We start from the raw sequence: 17,080 nt of genomic DNA on the forward strand, positions 1-17,080 counted from the left end.
CATTGTCTCAGGCAGCAGTTCACAGTGTAGTGGGGACAGGGGATGGTGGGAAGAGATCTATCTATCTATCTATCTATCTATCTATCTATTTATCTATCTATCATCTATCTACTTATCTATCTAACAAGAGAGCTGTCAGAGTGTAGTATTTATGATTCAAGTATGGACAGTGGTGTTTGGGAAAATCAGAAAATAGTTCTTAGATGAGAGAACATTTGAATTGTCCTTTGAATAATAGGTAGGAGCTCAACAAAGGGATATAGGGCTGGAAAGGACATTCCCAGCTTCAGGAATCAGTCAAAAAAGGTGTGACACATTTGGCAAAGGGAGAGAATGTTACTAGGTCTGGAGCATGGGTGGACCAAAAGGGAGGATGAAGTAAAGTTGGAAAGAGGCAAATACTTCATAAATACAAGGTCCTAGGCTTCCATTACCAGGTAGCATTAGCCATCATATGCATGTAATTTGTGAAGGAAGCAGGTTTGGAGCGGGCACTCACATGCATCTCGATCTTAGTTGCAAATCTATTCAAGGGCATCAAGGAAGCCATGCCTTCAGGTATGGGTTCTGCTGATTTGATGGGGCTCAGACCTCTTACATAGAAACCAAGATCACAAACTCCTATACCTACAAGGCATGTGGACACCACAAATGAGTCTATCAGGCTGATGGGGACTGTGGCAAAAGAGAAAGTTTACACCCATATATAGAAAGAACTAATTCTAAGTAAGCAAAGATAGGGTAATCCTGGGTGGCTTAGTGGTTGAGCATCTGCCTTCAGCTCTGGTCATGATCCCTGGGCCCTGAGATCGAATCCCACTTCGGGCTCCCTGCAGTGAGCCTGCTTCTCCCTCTGCCTTTGTCTCTGCCTCTCTCTGTGTCTCTCATGAATAAATAAACAAAATCTTTAAACGATAAGTAGGCAAAGATAATCATAACAACTTATCAAATGAAACCCATCTGTGGGCCCTATTTAGCTGTGATATTTCTGAAGAGCTGAGATCGTTTGAGTTGTACCATCTCTTTTCCAAAATCATCAAAGAATATTTCAACCAAATTGGAATAAGCAACTAATCCAAATTTGAGTAGCTCAGTAGAACTCCCTGGTTCTTTCTAAGTGTCTGGGGGAAATAGACAGGGTCATCTGATGGTTTTTACATCTATGTCAGGACACATCATAGACTTATGTGTTCAAAGCCCATGCCTCCTTGGAGGGACCCACTCCACCAGGACCCAGCCCTCACTGGACTCTGGGACTATATTAATCTGGACTAGAAAAGAAATTGAGGGAGAGGGAGGGAGCGAGAGAGAGAGAGAGAGAGAGAACACGCGCTAAAGAACAACAAACATCTACATCTACAGCTGGACAAAGATAGACTTGAAGGTTAGACTGTTAAGTGGAGAAAGTAAAAAAAAATTCCTGACGGCTGCCCCGCAAGTCGCTCTGTGCTAATTTGCCTTGTGGGTCCAGCCTGCCGGCCAGCCTGATGACCCCACGTGCTCACCATGGAGTCCTAATTGAACCACCATCCCCTAGCCTGCGCTGGAAGTAATATGCGTTAGGAAAATCAATCCATTTGTAGGGGGAGAAACCAGACTGGTTTCCTGCTACTGCTCATATTTTCACTAAAACCCCATTTTACTGGAACCAACATTGAAAAAACCAGCACATTTTATTCAAAACAAGGCAATATTGGTATTGACAGAGCTGCAGTGATAATGAGGACGATCAATTTTCCCTCCTCCATTATGGGGGTATTGAGCAATTTTGGAGTAAACTTGTGGCATCATTAGACAAGATCAGCATTTCTCCCTTTTGAAAACTTTTGCTTTTTTTTCTTTGTTTCTTTCTTTTTTTTTTTCATATTTAGATTTTAAGTAACTTTTCTCTGGTGGATAAAAAAGAGAAAAAAAAAAGGAAACAACAAAAAAAGAAAGCCAAAAGTCCTCAAAGCAATAAGTGAAGTGCTGGTAATAAAACTGGAGATTCTAGACATTTCTTTTTATTTTTTATTTTTTATTTTTTAAGATTGTATTTATTTATTCATGAGAGACACAGAGAGAGGCAGAGACACAGGCAGAGAGAGCAGCAGGCTCCATGCAGGGAGCCTGACGTGGGACTCGATCCAGGGTCTCCAGGATCACACCCTGGACTGAAGGTGGCACTAAACCTCTGAGCCACCGGGGCTGCCCTAGACATTTGTTTTTAATTCTTATTAATAATACATTGTGATGTTATTTTTGCATCTTGCATCATACAGACTGTCTCCCCAACTTTCACCCCAAATTAAAAGACTGCAGTTACCAAAGAATACAGGTTCTGGAAGAGGGAAAATTCAAGGCAAGTGAGCAGAGGCTCTTTTTTTGTTCTGAGAGGAGTAGGTGAGAGGAAAGGCAGAGGTGCAGGCTCTGGGATGCAGGGAGGGATGCTAAGAGCAGCAGAAGAAAGATCTGGGGAAGGGAGTCAAGTAGGTTGGGTAGATTTTCATGTGGAAGAACTCCTCAAAGTAAAAGCGATGGAATTGTTTGTTGCAAATGAGTTTTGGCATTTCTGCCTTTTGTCTCTGGTCCCCATTGGGCTCTACATTGCCTTTACCAATTTATACTAGCTGTGCCAATACCGCAGTGACAGGGAAGGGACTGTCTCAGGCCATTCAGGCTGCTATAACAAAATACCATAGACCGGGTTATAAACAATGGAAACTTATTTCTCATAGTTCTGGAGGCTAGAAGTCCAAGAGTATGGTACTGGCAGATTCAGTGTCGGGTCAGGGCCCACTTCTCCACTGACGGCCCTCTTCTTACTGTGTCCTTGTATGGCACAAGGCACGAGAAAGTTAGAAGTGTTACTGAAGATATTGTAAAGATGGAAATTTCACTAAATACTGTAATTTGAGACAGGAGCTCTAGGAGGTGTGCTCCTGGAAGGAGGAAGGGAGGGCGAAAGGTAAGATGTGTAACTCATTCAGTTTTTTTTTTTTAAATCTAAAAACTGATGATAAACAGTGTAAATATATATCCCACTACCTTTTAATCCTTGAAACACATATAGTACTAAGTGGTATTTGCGGCCTGTGGATGAATGCCATCTTATTAATTTCTGTCCCGTAGTGATACAAACATGCCCTTGACCACTGTGTTGGGGTGTTTTCCCAAGTCACAGCACATGTGAGGAGGAGATGGGAAGTGAAGTGATCCTGACCATGGAATCTGGGGTCAAAGCCAGGCTCTGCCTTTGCCATGCCCATTTCTCACTGTGCTGGGATTGTCCCTTCACCTGTAGCCTGTGATTCCCTTGAGAGCAGGGACACTGTCTTGTTATTCTTGAAATGCCTAGAAATTTACCCAGAGCCTGACATTGAAGAGGTGGTTAATAACTCTTTTGAAGGGGAAAGGGAAGAAGGGGAAGCAGTGAAGGACCCCAAGAAAACTTTCATGGGGGTGTGTATATATCATCAGATGGTCTGCAATTGGATGGGACTAGAAGCCAGTCATCATTAGAAAGAGATTATTCAAATTAGTGCTTTTGTGGTTACTCATGGCTTTACACTGGTGGACTAACCAAGATATGGTTTACGTTGTCAGAGATCTCTTTCCTTGAACCCAAAAACAAGGGCAAAGATGTGCAACATGAAAAGTATGCTAGGCCTCAGCTCGGGTTCCTGGGAAGTAGAGCCGAAGACAGGGGTACAGGTACATCAGCTCCATCAAGGCTGGGACTCAGGGGAAGGGGAGTGAAGGAAGCAGATGGTGCAGGGGAAGAAGCTGAGTGAGGACGTGCAGTCAGCTGAAGTCCAACCTTAACCTGGGCCCACAGGGCAGGGCTCTCAGGCATGAATTGCACCACAAAGACTGAAGGATGTGATCTCGTTGACTACTGTCTGGTGTGTATGTGTGCATGCGTGTGCATGTGTGCACATGGTACATGGATGTGTGTATGTTTGCATGCATGTGTATATGCACACAAGTATATGTATAGCTGTGTGGGCATGTATATATGCGTGCGTGCCTATGTGTGCACACGTACATGTATGCATGCACATGTGTATATATGTATACACGGGTGCATGTGTGTGCATGCATGGACAGATGGGGGGACATAGCTCCTGGACAGGGCAGCTCCCACTTAGGGGAGGGCAGTTCTCCAGAGAAAGGGGAGCGCTGATGGGTACACCCATATGGAGAAGGATGCTGCATTCATAGCATCCACTGCAGGAAAATTCCATTAAGTTCTAACTGGTATCCCTCTCACTTTTTTAGACAATATCATATACAACAGTAAAAGAGAATATGAGCAGTCCTAAGAGTTTTCATAGAGGAACTTCAACTCCCACCCCGAACACCCTGACTTCTACTCCAAACTGTATTATTTGGAGAGGCCTGGGAGTTCCAGGGGTTTATACTTTTACAAAGAAAAGGAGATTGCAAAAACAATGTATTTGGCTCACATACGAACTGAGCTTACTCTGTGCTCTCTTCTGTGGATTTCAAGGACATGAAGATGCTGAACTGACTGGAAAACTAATAAGGGCAAGATAAGACCACAGTTGTTTCTGTCTGAGAGGTGGACGGAGGGCAGTTGGAAAGTGTGTGTGGGGGGTTGACAGCAGGAGGCTGAAGGCCCTCCGCACAGGAACTGCGGCTGGCATTAGCCTGGGGGATGAGTGCGGTTTGGTGGGGCCACAGCCAGTCCACGTGAACACCGCCTCCAGGCCTGCCTCCTGGGCCACTGTACCTCTTATGTCAGGGGTACGGACTGAAACACAGGACTGCGAGATGCCCAAGAGAGGTGCAGCTAAGGGCCAGCCCAGCTGCCTCTCAGAGACACAGACTGCCATCTGTCTGGCCCAGCCTTCCTACCTTTCGAGAGAGGCCACATGTCTGGACTTTTACATAAAATCTCCAGATCTTTCAATGTTAGCAGTTCATTCAGAAACCACTTAAACATTGCCTGGGGCAGACACCATGTCTCTAGAACAGATGTAGCTTCTCACAGGCCAGTTTGCACCTGTTTTAAGCCTGTACCTCTTTGGCAGCTGACCCCAGTGGCCCCCGTTCCCCTGCACTGGGCAAGAGTACATCTGAGAACCCCTGAATCAGATGGGGTACACTGAGAACAGGCTATGTAGGTAGGTGCAGTCGCCTGACCCCCACAACCTTTTTGAGGCCTGGTTAGGGGTCTTTCCAAGTTGCCCACAAAATATGCTGACCTCAAGGGTTCACTGCTTGCTTTTGCTACCTTTTAGCTTTCGCAGGAGATCCAGTGCTCCATGGCCAGTCACATCCAGTCCCTGGTGAAATCGGAGAAGAACCGTCAGGTCATGTGTGAGGCGGGGATGCTCAGGACCCTTGTAGCCTCCTGCCGCAGAGCCCTGACAGCCAGCCCCAGCCCCTTGAACTTGGGCCTTATCAGGATCTTTGAAAAGCTTGCCTCCCAAGCCATTGAACCAGATGTATTAAGGTACTGTGTGCTGTGTATTAAATGGTGCTGAGCTACTGATAGCTGGGCTCAGGTACAGTGGGCAGGTCACAGGGACAGGGCATGCACAGGGACAGGTCTCCCTGTGCCCTGTCTTGCCTCTCCCTTCTGCTGGGGGTGGCCCTTCCTGGCACGGGACATCCTTGGGTCCACATAGACAGTGGGCAGGCCCACAAAGCAGACTTAAGCCCTCCCATGGAGCTGATGACCTTGAGAAGAAAGGACAGTAGTCAGAGGTTCTGCAGACAACACAGATAGCATCATGGAGGATGGTGAGTGGGCAGCACCAGAGCTACTGGAAAGCCACAGTCAGAAGAGTGCGTGTAAAGGGTCAGGGCTGCAGGGCAGTGAGGGGCTCAGGCCTGAGGCCTGTGCAGGTGTTCATGGGACCAGGAGAGGAGGGAAGAGGGCAGGTGAGGATGCTCTACTGAGAGGGATGGGGGTTGTGAGGACTTGACACCCCGAGAGGCTAGCCTGCAGGGAGCTGGGCCAGTGTGAGTAGGGCCAGGCCTCCTGGCAAGGAGAGGGTCACAGGCAGTGTATCTTCTGGGGGCCTTCCTGTTGGCAGCCCCTTCATGGAGCCACCTGTTGCCTGGAAAGCTGAGTAGGAGGGAGATGCACAGAGCAGAGCTGATGGATCAGACACAGAACAGTGTAGTATAAATTCCTTATCTCTTCAAGGTCTGATTTGAGGCTCCCAGCTAATCACTGGTTAAGTCAAAGGCACCTAAACATGCTAGCTCTGTGGTCTCGGTGCCAGGCCAGGGACACCCTGCTTCTGGATGGTTTGAGGAAAGGTTTCCGGGCAGAGAGACAAAAGCATGGAGGAGGGGCTAGGGAGCACCTGGATTTAGGAAGGTATTCCAGTGAACCGGAGAATGCTTCCACCCATGAAAGGTCTTCACTTCTTTCTCTCGTGTGTTATGATACCTAGACAGTTTCTCGGTCTTGGGATGCCTCCACTTCCGTCGGCTGCAGTGAACATCCTCCATTTATCTTTTGTGAACAGAGGGGACTCTGGAGGCTCAGGTGAGGAAAGAAGAGAGAATACGCATTCTGTTTAAGGGAGCCTTTACAACAGGTGGGAAGCAGATAGACTAAAAAAGTGGTACTGCCTGCTGCTCAATGGAGTAAATGAGGAAAAGCAGGATTGGTGGTCCCAGAGAAAGCCCAGATCTAGAAAGAAAAGGATGACCCCCACCCTCCTATAAGATAGGGGACGGTGAGCGTGTACTTGACCCCTTTGGGTGCAGATCAAAGAAACAGCAATAGGGTTTCCTTCATGACACACTGTGTGTCAAGTACCCAGTGTTGCCCCTGGACAGACATGCCAGTGATGGCTTTTTGCACAGTTCACAGCTCATGGGATGGGTCGGGGATCAAGAGGCCAAAGCATTGGGTGGCTCCCTAGTATCAGGCATGGTCCTCAGGAGGCTGCTGGCTCCAGGAACCAGCTTAAAGAAAAGACAGCTGTGAAGGTACTGAATGTGAGATCACATAAGGACACAAAGGCAAGGAGGCCCAATTGAAGAGCATGGATGGAGAGTCAGCCTGTGCCGGCAGCCAGGTGCAGGGAGCAGAACTTTCACAGAAGTAGGCTGTCATGAGTGGGAACGTCATGGAGCGACCACCAGTGGGGCAAGCCAATGACAGCAGCAGCAGACGGTGTGCTAGAAAGTAGGGTGGGGTGGGTGTGGGGAATGGTGGGCTGAAGGGGGAAGAAGTTTCTAGGAGGAGCATGTTCTCACTGCAGTTTAGTGTGAGTGAGTCAGTAGGGAGCCACCGCACGGTGGTGGTGAGGTTAGCCTTCCTTCTGGGCTGTTGCAGACCCCCTGGGGCTGTTGTCAGAAGAGCTGTGGATATGCTTAAATGGGGATGCCCCTCTACTTTTGCTTGTTGCCTCAGGGTCCCAGGCTATAGCAGCAGGGACTGCTGAGGGTCCCACGGGCACTGTTCTGGATGCCGGCCCATGCTCAGCAGTCACCCAGACCATCAGGCCCTCAGGGACGTCCCAGGGCTCGGCCACTGCCCTGCAGACCTCGATGAGCCTCATCTCCATGACCTCCCCACGCAACCTGCAGCCTCAGAGGGCGGCCCTGGCTCCATCGTTCGTGGAATTTGACATGTCCGTGGAAGGTTATGGGTACGACAGGCTTTCTTATATTTGGAATGCACTTTATTCATTTCCCAGTGCCTCTGATGAATTATAATATTGATCAAAAAAACTGTAGTCCTCACCAGCTCTCACCAGCCAGGAGCATAAAATGTCTGGGTCAGGGACACCTTGTCTCCTCTGACTTCTCAGGGCCAGTGTCCTCCGCCATGTAGTGCTATGACCTTCTACTTGCCCTGGAGGGCCTGCTTTCTGGAATTCCCTCCCCTTCAGGATCCAGCATAAATTCCATCTCTTAAGGCCCCCGTATGGGCATCAGCCGCTTTCTGTCCTCGGTGTAAGAGGGAGTGAGGCCCCTGAAGAGGGAGATAGGGGTGATGTCATGGCCAGAAGTTGGTGTGCGGTTCAATAATCTGAGATACTTTTCTGTTTCTAGCTGTTTGTTTATTCCAACTCTGTCTACAGTTATGGGAAGCAGCACAGAGTATCTGGTCTCTGGAGGGATTGGGACAGGTAGGTGATTCTCAGCAGCTTCAGTTTGCTGAGCTATCTTCACCCTGTCTCCAGAATAAGTGCTGAGGGAGCCTTGATTTCAGATTTCCACTTGGCATTAAGGAAAGTGGGAGTCTTCCTTGTTTCTGTGTACCTTTCATCCTTACAGTTTGTCATGCTTGTTTTAGGGCAGGAGGATCCTGTTTATCATGTGTCCCAAGGGCCCAGCCATGACTCTGCATCCAGTGGGGACTCAGTGAACACTTGTGGTCTCAGTTGGTGATTTGATGACTGAGTCTGGGATGGATTCATTTAGTCAGTGATTGACAAATGTCGAAACCAACACCTCGCTCCACCCTGGGCTCTTTCTGAAGAAGACTATAAGTTCTATGTGGATGGCCATCTGATCGACCTGGGCCCTGGCAGGCTTTGCGCAGCACTGTGCTCAGCTAAAAACTGGCTAGGCAGGGCAGGGCAAGCACCCAGCGCTGTCTGAGCTAGGCGCCCTAGCTTAGGAGAACCAGGGTCTCACTGGGATGGTGGGTGCTGAGGAGCCATTGCATTCACAGCCTCCACGTGGGGTACCACGTCTGATTCTGCTAATTCATGGAAGATGGTGGGCCTGCTTTGTGTTGCCAACCCTGTTATGGGTCAGGAGGACATGAGTTTCCCTATGAAAGGTTCAGCGGAGCTAGGCTGATGTCCTCTGCCTCACATTGCACACTCTGCAGCTTTAGGTCAGCCAATGGTGACCAATTACAGAGTTGTGCCCCTCCTCCACTCCTTTAGCAAAGTGGCATAGAATAATAGATGAGATAGAATTGGAGAGAGGCTTCAGGGATCTATGGGAGTATGGGAATACGACTTACTCCTGTGAGTATATGAGTGTATGTGAGTACATGAGTAAAGGGACAAGCTTCTGTGGCATGGGGTAGACATAAAGTGGAAATGAGTTAGATGAGGCCACAGAGCTGGCACACAGTAGGGCCACACATGGGCTGAATCAGAGCCACGATGAGTCTAGACAAGATTGCAAGGCAGGTGAAAGTCTAAGGGTATGCTTGTGTTCTGACTCCAGGTGCTGCCAGGTCATTCCCTCCACCCCGGGGCCTGACCTTCTCCTGCTGGTTCCTGATTGGCAGGCACAGCACAGTCACTGAGGGCCACCCACTGCGCTTCTTAAGCCTGGTGCGTCACCTGGCCAGGACCGAGCAGCCCTTTGTCTGCTTCTCTGTCAGCCTGTGCCTGGATGACTTCTCCTTGGTTGTGTCTACAGAAGAGAAAGAGTTTCAGCCCCTGGGTAAGGTGTTGGGAGCTGGAGCTGTTTTTGCCCACACTTGGGGGAAACGGAGCTAAGTTAGCAGGTCTCGGCATAAGAACCCGGGAGCCCAATCCTTTAGTAGTTGGTGGCTGGTCCAGGCTCTGTTATTTAGAGCTCCACCTGGCTTTCTAAGTTCATCCCTCTATGTTGGCCAGAAATGGCCTGTTCTTCCTGTGTGCCCTGGGAGTGTCACTGTTTCATAGGGAAATACCCAAAAGGCCCCAGAGGTAACACGACATCATTGTCACAGAGCACAACTGCCTATTTCCTCCTCCTTCTTAGGCCTCCAGGGCAAATGTATGTCACTGCAGAGGAAGTCTCCTGGGGTAGACCCCAAAGCCTGACTCCTGTGTTTGACTCCTGCTGCATGACCCTGGGCAAGTTACATAACCTGTTTGTGCCTCAGGGGGGTAGGTAAATGGGGATTGTTATAGCACTTACCTCACCAGGGGCTGTGAAAAAAGAAATGAAGTGACATTTGTTACCATTCTTAATCCAGTGTTTGGCACAAAGCAAGATCTCAAGCAATGATAGTTGCTGTTGTGGTTATTTTATGAGGAGGTCTAGGGCATGGCTCCTCTGCATGAGGCCCTGTTCTCCTTGGTTGCTGCAGTGTGATGCTGCATACAAGATTTGGTGACTATGTTCTCTTGCAGATGTCATGGAACCCGAGGATGATCCTGAGCCTTCTGCTGGACGCCAGCTTCGGGTCCGATGTGGCCAGCTGCTGGCTTGTGGTCAGTGGCACCACCTGGCTGTGGTTGTCACCAAGGAAATGAAAAGGAATTGCACTGTTTCCACCTATCTGGATGGACAGATCACCGGCTCAGCCAAGGTGAGCTAGTCACCCTGAGTTCCGCTTGTCCCACTGCTGTGCCTTCCAGCTGCAATACCTGGAGTGGTCTCTGTTCTGTTCTTTGCTCTCATTTGGCAGCAGGGCTGGTGTCTAATGAAACTCTCCCTTGCTATCAGAATACTTGGCTCAGCTCAAACATGAGAAAAGCCCTAAAAGCAATAAAATGAAAATCCTTCAGAAAATGGAATGAAAGCCACAAACCAGAGCAGAATGTGAAACATGGAAATAGGAATAGTCGTGAGAGAATATGAAGTCCTAGAGTGAACAAGTCTTTTCACATTTTAAGTTGTGGATTCCCCAGGAAGGTCTGTGCAGGGTCTAAGGTTCTACTTTTCCAAGAAGCTTCCTGATGAATCTAATACAACTGCCTGCACACTACACTGAGGAGTCAGGCACCAGAGCTTGCAAGGATGCCAGCAGCATTTACCAGATTTACAGCAAGAATGAGGAGAGAAAAGTGGTTTCCTGCTTAGAGAAGGCAATGGAATGTGAACACATAGCTGGAGGAGGTGTCTCTTTACTGCCATTTAGAGTCACCTGAAGTCCTGAGGCATGAGAGAGAGGAAGCTGGGAGATGAGGGACATAGCAGGTGTGCTCCAGCATCCACTGTTAGAGATCCTCAGAGAAGCCAGAGAGAGAAGGGCCCAGAAGACACCAGAGAGCAAGTGCAGCCAGAATTTCACCCAGGTTCCATAGAGAGCATCTCAATCTAGGCTGCATTCTAGAATCACCTGGAAATTATTTTTAAAGTTCTCTTGTGCAAGCTGCTCCTAAGATCAATCATAACAGAATCTCTGTGTGCAGGGTAATTTGGTAATACTTTCAGAATTTCTCAGGTGATTCTAATATTTAGCCAGAATGGAGAATCTTTGATTAATAGGGTTTCTCATTTCCATAGTTTGACATTTTAGGCTTGATAATTCTTTGTTGTCGGGGGCTATTCTATGTACAGTAGGATAGATACTTAGCAGCATCTGTGGCCTCCCTAGATGCCACAGCATCTCTCTCTCTCTCCAGTTGTGATCGCCAAAAATGTCTCCAGACATTTCCAAATGCCCTCTATGGGGCAAAATTACCCCATTTTGAGAACTATTAGGTTAGAACAACCTAAATTCAATATAACACCTAAAGATGAATTCAATGCTATCTTCTAGTATAGTCATCTTACTAAAAAAGGGCAGTGGTAACTAGAAAGATTCAGCAGGAACATTACAAAAATAGGTCTTCCAAGACATGAAGTTAACTCTTTTCTCAAGTTATTGACAATACTAGCCTTTCTTTCCTTCTTCCCTCCCTCTTTTCTTCCCTCCCTCCCTCCTTCCTCCCTTCCATCTTTCCTTCCTTCCTTCCTTCCTTCCTTCCTTCCTTCCTTCCTTCCTTCCCACATTAAATATTTTGGAGCACACATTCTCTGTTAAGTACTGTTTTAGGTGCTAGGTGTTCATGCTCACCACCCAAATACCTCCAGGAATGTGCATATAGTATAAAACAAAAGTTAGATTTATTAAGCTTCCTGTAGCAAGATGCTCTACTCCATGGGATTACAAGGACTTGGAAGGAGCTTAGATAGGATTAGGGCTTATTTTAGGTGATTTGAGGGAGGATTCAGGAAGTGGAGGTTGGTCTATTCTCAACTGGGTGCTGCCAGAAAGAGAGGGGATTTGATGCCTGTGTATGTTCAGAATTTTTATATAGGAAGTAGGAAGAATGGAGCAGGTTAGAGTTGTCATTGGAGAAAAAGCAGTAGTCACTCACGTTAGCCAGGATGGGAAGGGTGGTTACTTTTGTGGTTGCATCAGTGTCTTTGTTTTTGTCCAGGCGTGATTACAGTGTGGGCTTGTTTTTTTTTTTTTTTTCTTCTTTTGCAAAACATGTTGGCAATCTGTCTTGTTTTATGGAATAGGTGGGTATTCTGTGAAATAGTTCATGTACTTTGAGGCTAAGAAGGAAGTCCTATTGATGTTGGGACCTTGCTTGCACCTAGCACAAGGGATGGTACACAGGAAGCATGCAATAAATATTTGATGAACTGCATTGAATTTACAGCCACAAGGAGGAACATGGACTAGATGATAGTGTAATTGAGTGAATTGGTACATGGATGAACAACTGACCTCATGGCAGCTAAGCCAGAGTCAATTAGCAGGAAGGATGGCAATGGTGTGATGCCATAGGGATATGCCCAAATACGCCATGGGGAATGACCAAGGCTTGAGTCAGACAGAGTGGACTTTCCAAGATGATCTCAACAAGGTGGTTCAGGATCAGCAAGTGAAATTTAATTGGGATAAATGTGAAGGCCTGTGTTTAGATGCAGATATCTGCTAAGCAAAAACAAGATAGGAGACATTAGGTTGGGGATGACCTAGCTTAACGATGGTTCTCTAGTTTAGAGAGAAGGTAAGTTCAATTTAAAAAGTGAGGAGTATTTCAAGAGTCTAAATTGAGCAAAATGATGGGAGAATTTGAGACATCTTATGTTTGTAAGTCAGTGCAGATGGTGCAGTGAGTATATGCTGTAGGAATTTGGGGGAAAAGGCAAGCCAGACTGCAGGGGTGGGGCAGAGCTTCAGTGAGGGAGAGCAAGAAGTCCTTGCCTGTCAGGAGTGGAGAAGGAGAGAGAGCACAGTGGACCCCACTCTAGGCATGCCTGGTGACTGAAACTTGGTTTGTTCTTGTTTGAAAATTTCATTTAATTTGTAGAAAGACTACCTCTGAAATTGTATGACTTCTCATTTGAAAAATATGCACTTCTATACATATTTATGGATATGGTGATTTTATAGTTATTATAAAAATTATATAAATACATTTTGAAATAACTGAAAAATATTGGAAAGAAGAAAGAATGCCTGTGTTCCTTCTATCTTACCATAGTTTGTAGTGTCTTAGTTTTTTTCCCTTTAAAGAAATAGTTACAAATTTACTGCATAGAAAATATTGTATATTGGGTAGCCTGAGTGGCTCAGCCCCAGGGCGTGGATTGAGTCCCGCATCAGGCTCTTGTGAGGAGCCTGCTCACTCCCTCTGATTGTGTCTCTGACTCTCTCTCATTCTGTGTACACACTCTCATGAATAAATAAATAAAATCTTTAAAAGAAGAAAATATTGTATATTACTTAATTTTTAATATTAGTTAATATTTTTATTCACAAAGCTTTGAAATTATCATTTTAAAATTTGTGATACTCGTTAACTAGTTTTGTTTTATTCAAATTTTTATTGAAATAATTGTAGGCTAAAATGTAGTTGTAAGAAATAATAGCAAGAAACCCCATGTACCTTTTACCTAGTTTCCCCTCAGTGGTGCATCTTATAAAACTGCAGAACAATTTCATAACCAAAATATTGATGTTGATACAATCTGCTAATTTATTCAATTTCCAGTTTTATTTGTACTTGTGTGTATGTGTATGTGTTCTACACAATTTTGTCACATGTGTAGGTTCCTGTGTCCACGACTCCTGCCAAGATTCAGAACGTTTACATCACCACAAAGCTCCTTAGTATTGCCCTTTTATAAAAACTAAAACTACAACCGCTCCCACTCACCCACACCTCCCTCCCTTATTCCTGTCCCTAACCTTGGCAACCAATAATCTATGATGTTGTAATTTCAAGGATATTATATATATTAAACTGTAGAGTATGTGATCTTTTAGGATTGGCTTTTTCAATCAGCATAATTCTCTGGAAATTCATCCAAATAATTGCAGTGTGAAACGGTTAATTCCTTTTTATTGTTGTGTAGTATTCTGTGATACAGATGTGTATGTAACTGTGTATTCACTGACTGAAGATGTGTATTCACTGACTGAAGGACATTTGGGCTGTTTCCAGTTTTTGGATATTACAAATAAAGCTATATGGATATTTTTTCTTGTTTTTTTTTTTTTGTCTTCTTTATTTTGCTATGAACATTTGTGTACAGGCTTTTGTGTGAACTTCAGTCCATATTTCTCTAGGATAAATGCCTACGAGTTCAATTGCTGGGTCATATGGTGATTGTGTGTTTAGTTTTATAAGAAACAGCCAAATCATTTTCTCAGAGTGACTGTACCATTTTACATTTCCCAGCAGCAATGGATGAGTGATCCAGTTTCTCTGCATTCACTGTGGTCGCTACTTTTCATATTAGCTATTCTGAGAGATGTATAATGATCTCATAATGCTTTTAATTTACATTTCTTTAATTGCTAATGAAATTAAAAATCTTCTCAAGTGCTTATTTGCCATCTGTGTATCCTCTTAAGTGATGTCTGTTTATGTCTTGTGGCCTTCTTCTAATTGGATTGTTTGGTTTTTCCTCTTACATTTTAAGGGATTTTCTATATATTCTAGATACTAGTCCTTTGATGTGTTATTTGCCAAAGAATTTCTTCTAGTCAGTAGCTTAAGTTCCATCTTCTTTCTCATAGGAGTTCGTAGAACAAAAGTTTTTATTTTGTTGAAGTATAATTCACCAAATTTTCCTCTTATGACTCCTGCTTTTGGTGTCAAGTCTAAGAACTCTTGGCCTAGCTCTAGATCCTGAAGATTTTCTTCTGTGTTTTTTCCAAAAGTTTTCTAGATTTACATTTAAATTTGTGATCTCTTAGGAGTTAAGTTTGGTAGGAGGTGTGAAGTTGAAGTTGAAGTTCATTTCTTTCCTATGATGTCCAGTTGTTCCAGCAACACTGGTTGAAGAGGCTATCCTTCCTTCATTGAATTGATTTTGAGCCTTCATCAAAAATCAGTTTGGCACATTTGTATGGGTTTATTCCCAGATTCTATATTCTAGTTTACTGATCCATGTGCCAATACCACATATCTTAATTATTGTTGGTATGTAATAAGCTATGTAACAATATTGGTTAGATGGTGCCTCACTTAATTCTTCTCTTTCTAAAAAGATAATCAAAATCACTCTCCTTTTTTAAAAAAGGAGACGTAAGCTATTTATTTAGGGCTTGTGTCTTCAAATATAAATTTTAGAATTAGCTTATCTGTATCTACAAAAACCTTCTGACATTTTGATGGGAACTGCATTAAACCTATAGATCATTTTAGGGAGAAATGATATCTTTACTGTGTTGAGTTTTCCTATCCAGGAACATGGTATGTCTCTTGCACTTATATAGGTTTTCTTTGATTTCTTTCATCATCTTTTTTGAACTGTTAGTATATAGATTTCATATATGTTTTATTAAATATTTCATTTTCTTTTGAGCAATTGTAAATGTTGTGTTTTTAATTTGGGTTTCTGCAGGTTCATTGTTAGCCTATAGAATGCAATTGATTTTTGTATGTTGATCATGTATCCTCTGACCTTGCCAAACTCACTCATTAGTGAGTTACACATTTTTTCTTTTTTGTAGATTCCTTGGAATTTTCCACATGGACATGTCATTTGCAAATAGATAATTTTATTTCCCTTTCTAATTGGATACGTTTGTAATTATTTTAGTACATAAAACTTAATGGATGTGCAAATAGTGGACATTTCGGTTCTTAGTTGAATGACTGGAACAAAAAAGATAAATATTTTAGTGGTTCTTAATATTCCTTGTCAAATTTATTTCCAAAGGCATAGTGTCAGTTTTTTACTCCCACTAGCATTTTGCAAACGGTTTTTTTTTTTTGCATTGTTTCTCAGCTTCAAGAGTATGCTTTTTAATGTTTATAGCTAAAATAAGCTTTTACTTTGAGACAATAAAGTATATCATTTTATACCCATGGTATATTTGTTTAATTCTGAGGTTAAATCTCTCCCTTTCCCTTCCACCCCCATCCTTTTAATTTTAACAGATGTTGTATATTCAGGCCTTACCGGGGCCTTTCCTTTCAATGGATCCATCTTCATTTGTGGATGTTTATGGATATATTTCCACCCCTCGAATTTGGAAACAAAAGTCATCATTAATATGGCGTCTTGGCCCTACATACCTCTTTGAAGAAGCCATCTCAATGGACACTCTGGAAGTTATTAACAAACTTGGCCCAAGATACTGTGGTAACTTCCAAGCTGTGCATGCCCAAGGTAAGGAGTGTTTTGATTTATAATGATCTCACTGATATTATTTTTTAAATGGACATCCAGTTATTTATAGCATATTTACAAAGAATAAACTCAGCATAGGTCAGTCATTAGGGAAGACCTCTGTAATCGGATCATTATAAATTTACAGCCCAACAGAAAATGTCACAGAAAAGGAAATAACAATATCCTTTGGATTTCAATTCCAAAGCCCATAATGGAGGAAAATGGGTAGGTAATACCATCAGCAAAGAAAGAGAGAAGAGAATGCGATAAATAAGTTACACTCCTTTTAATGAAGAAGCTTTTTAACTAAAGTACACTGTTGTCTTCAATTATTAAACAGGCAGACAAATACATCCACATTTCCATTATTGATTGCTGGCTGTTCAAGCAGGGAGTACTGCTCTCTGTGCTCCATCAAGTCAAGGGGGTCAGCTCCCATCTGGGAAGAATGATGAATGAATTTATGTACAGAAGCTGTATGCATAGTGAAGGGCGGCTGAACACTGTAGAGTGTTTCTTCTTTAGGCCCCATGTCTTCTTCAAGCTTCCATTTCCTCTGGCAAATGGCACTGGCCAGAGCCATGCCATGAGGTCAAGTCTAGAGCCAAAATTTTGCTGACTGGCTATTCAGGCCATGCCATTCTAGTAGCATGTGTGCCTCTCCTTGACCTGGGGACCAGGGTGCTCATTCCAAGTGGAATGTTTACCATGGCATGTAGCTCATTGAAAATCTTAGGACTTTCAGCCCAATCTCTCTCTTCCTTTTTTTTTTTTTTTTTTTTTATAAGTCAGCTTT

The 17,080-nt window shown here is 44.2% G+C and overlaps 1 protein-coding gene across 10 annotated transcripts in view; it reads left to right on the plus strand.

Moving 5' to 3' along the window:
- The window catches only part of WDFY4 (WDFY family member 4), a 286,497-nt gene that overhangs the window by 76,080 nt on the left and 193,337 nt on the right, over positions 1 to 17,080 (plus strand). For all 10 annotated transcript variants that reach the window (XR_005380348.1, XR_005380346.1, XR_005380347.1 and 7 more), the window contains 7 exons: positions 5,247 to 5,461; positions 6,414 to 6,508; positions 7,385 to 7,622; positions 8,029 to 8,105; positions 9,163 to 9,384; positions 10,062 to 10,240; positions 16,050 to 16,281. Coding sequence is in view for 7 of the 10 variants with exons in the window: in XM_038578030.1 (XP_038433958.1) it covers positions 5,247 to 5,461; positions 6,414 to 6,508; positions 7,385 to 7,622; positions 8,029 to 8,105; positions 9,163 to 9,384; positions 10,062 to 10,240; positions 16,050 to 16,281 (1,258 nt within the window). In the remaining 3 variants the exon portion in view is untranslated. The remainder of the gene's footprint in view (positions 1 to 5,246; positions 5,462 to 6,413; positions 6,509 to 7,384; positions 7,623 to 8,028; positions 8,106 to 9,162; positions 9,385 to 10,061; positions 10,241 to 16,049; positions 16,282 to 17,080) is intronic.

Source organism: Canis lupus, chromosome 28 (genome assembly GCF_011100685.1).
Source record: "Canis lupus familiaris isolate Mischka breed German Shepherd chromosome 28, alternate assembly UU_Cfam_GSD_1.0, whole genome shotgun sequence".
Lineage (NCBI taxonomy): Eukaryota > Metazoa > Chordata > Mammalia > Carnivora > Canidae > Canis > Canis lupus.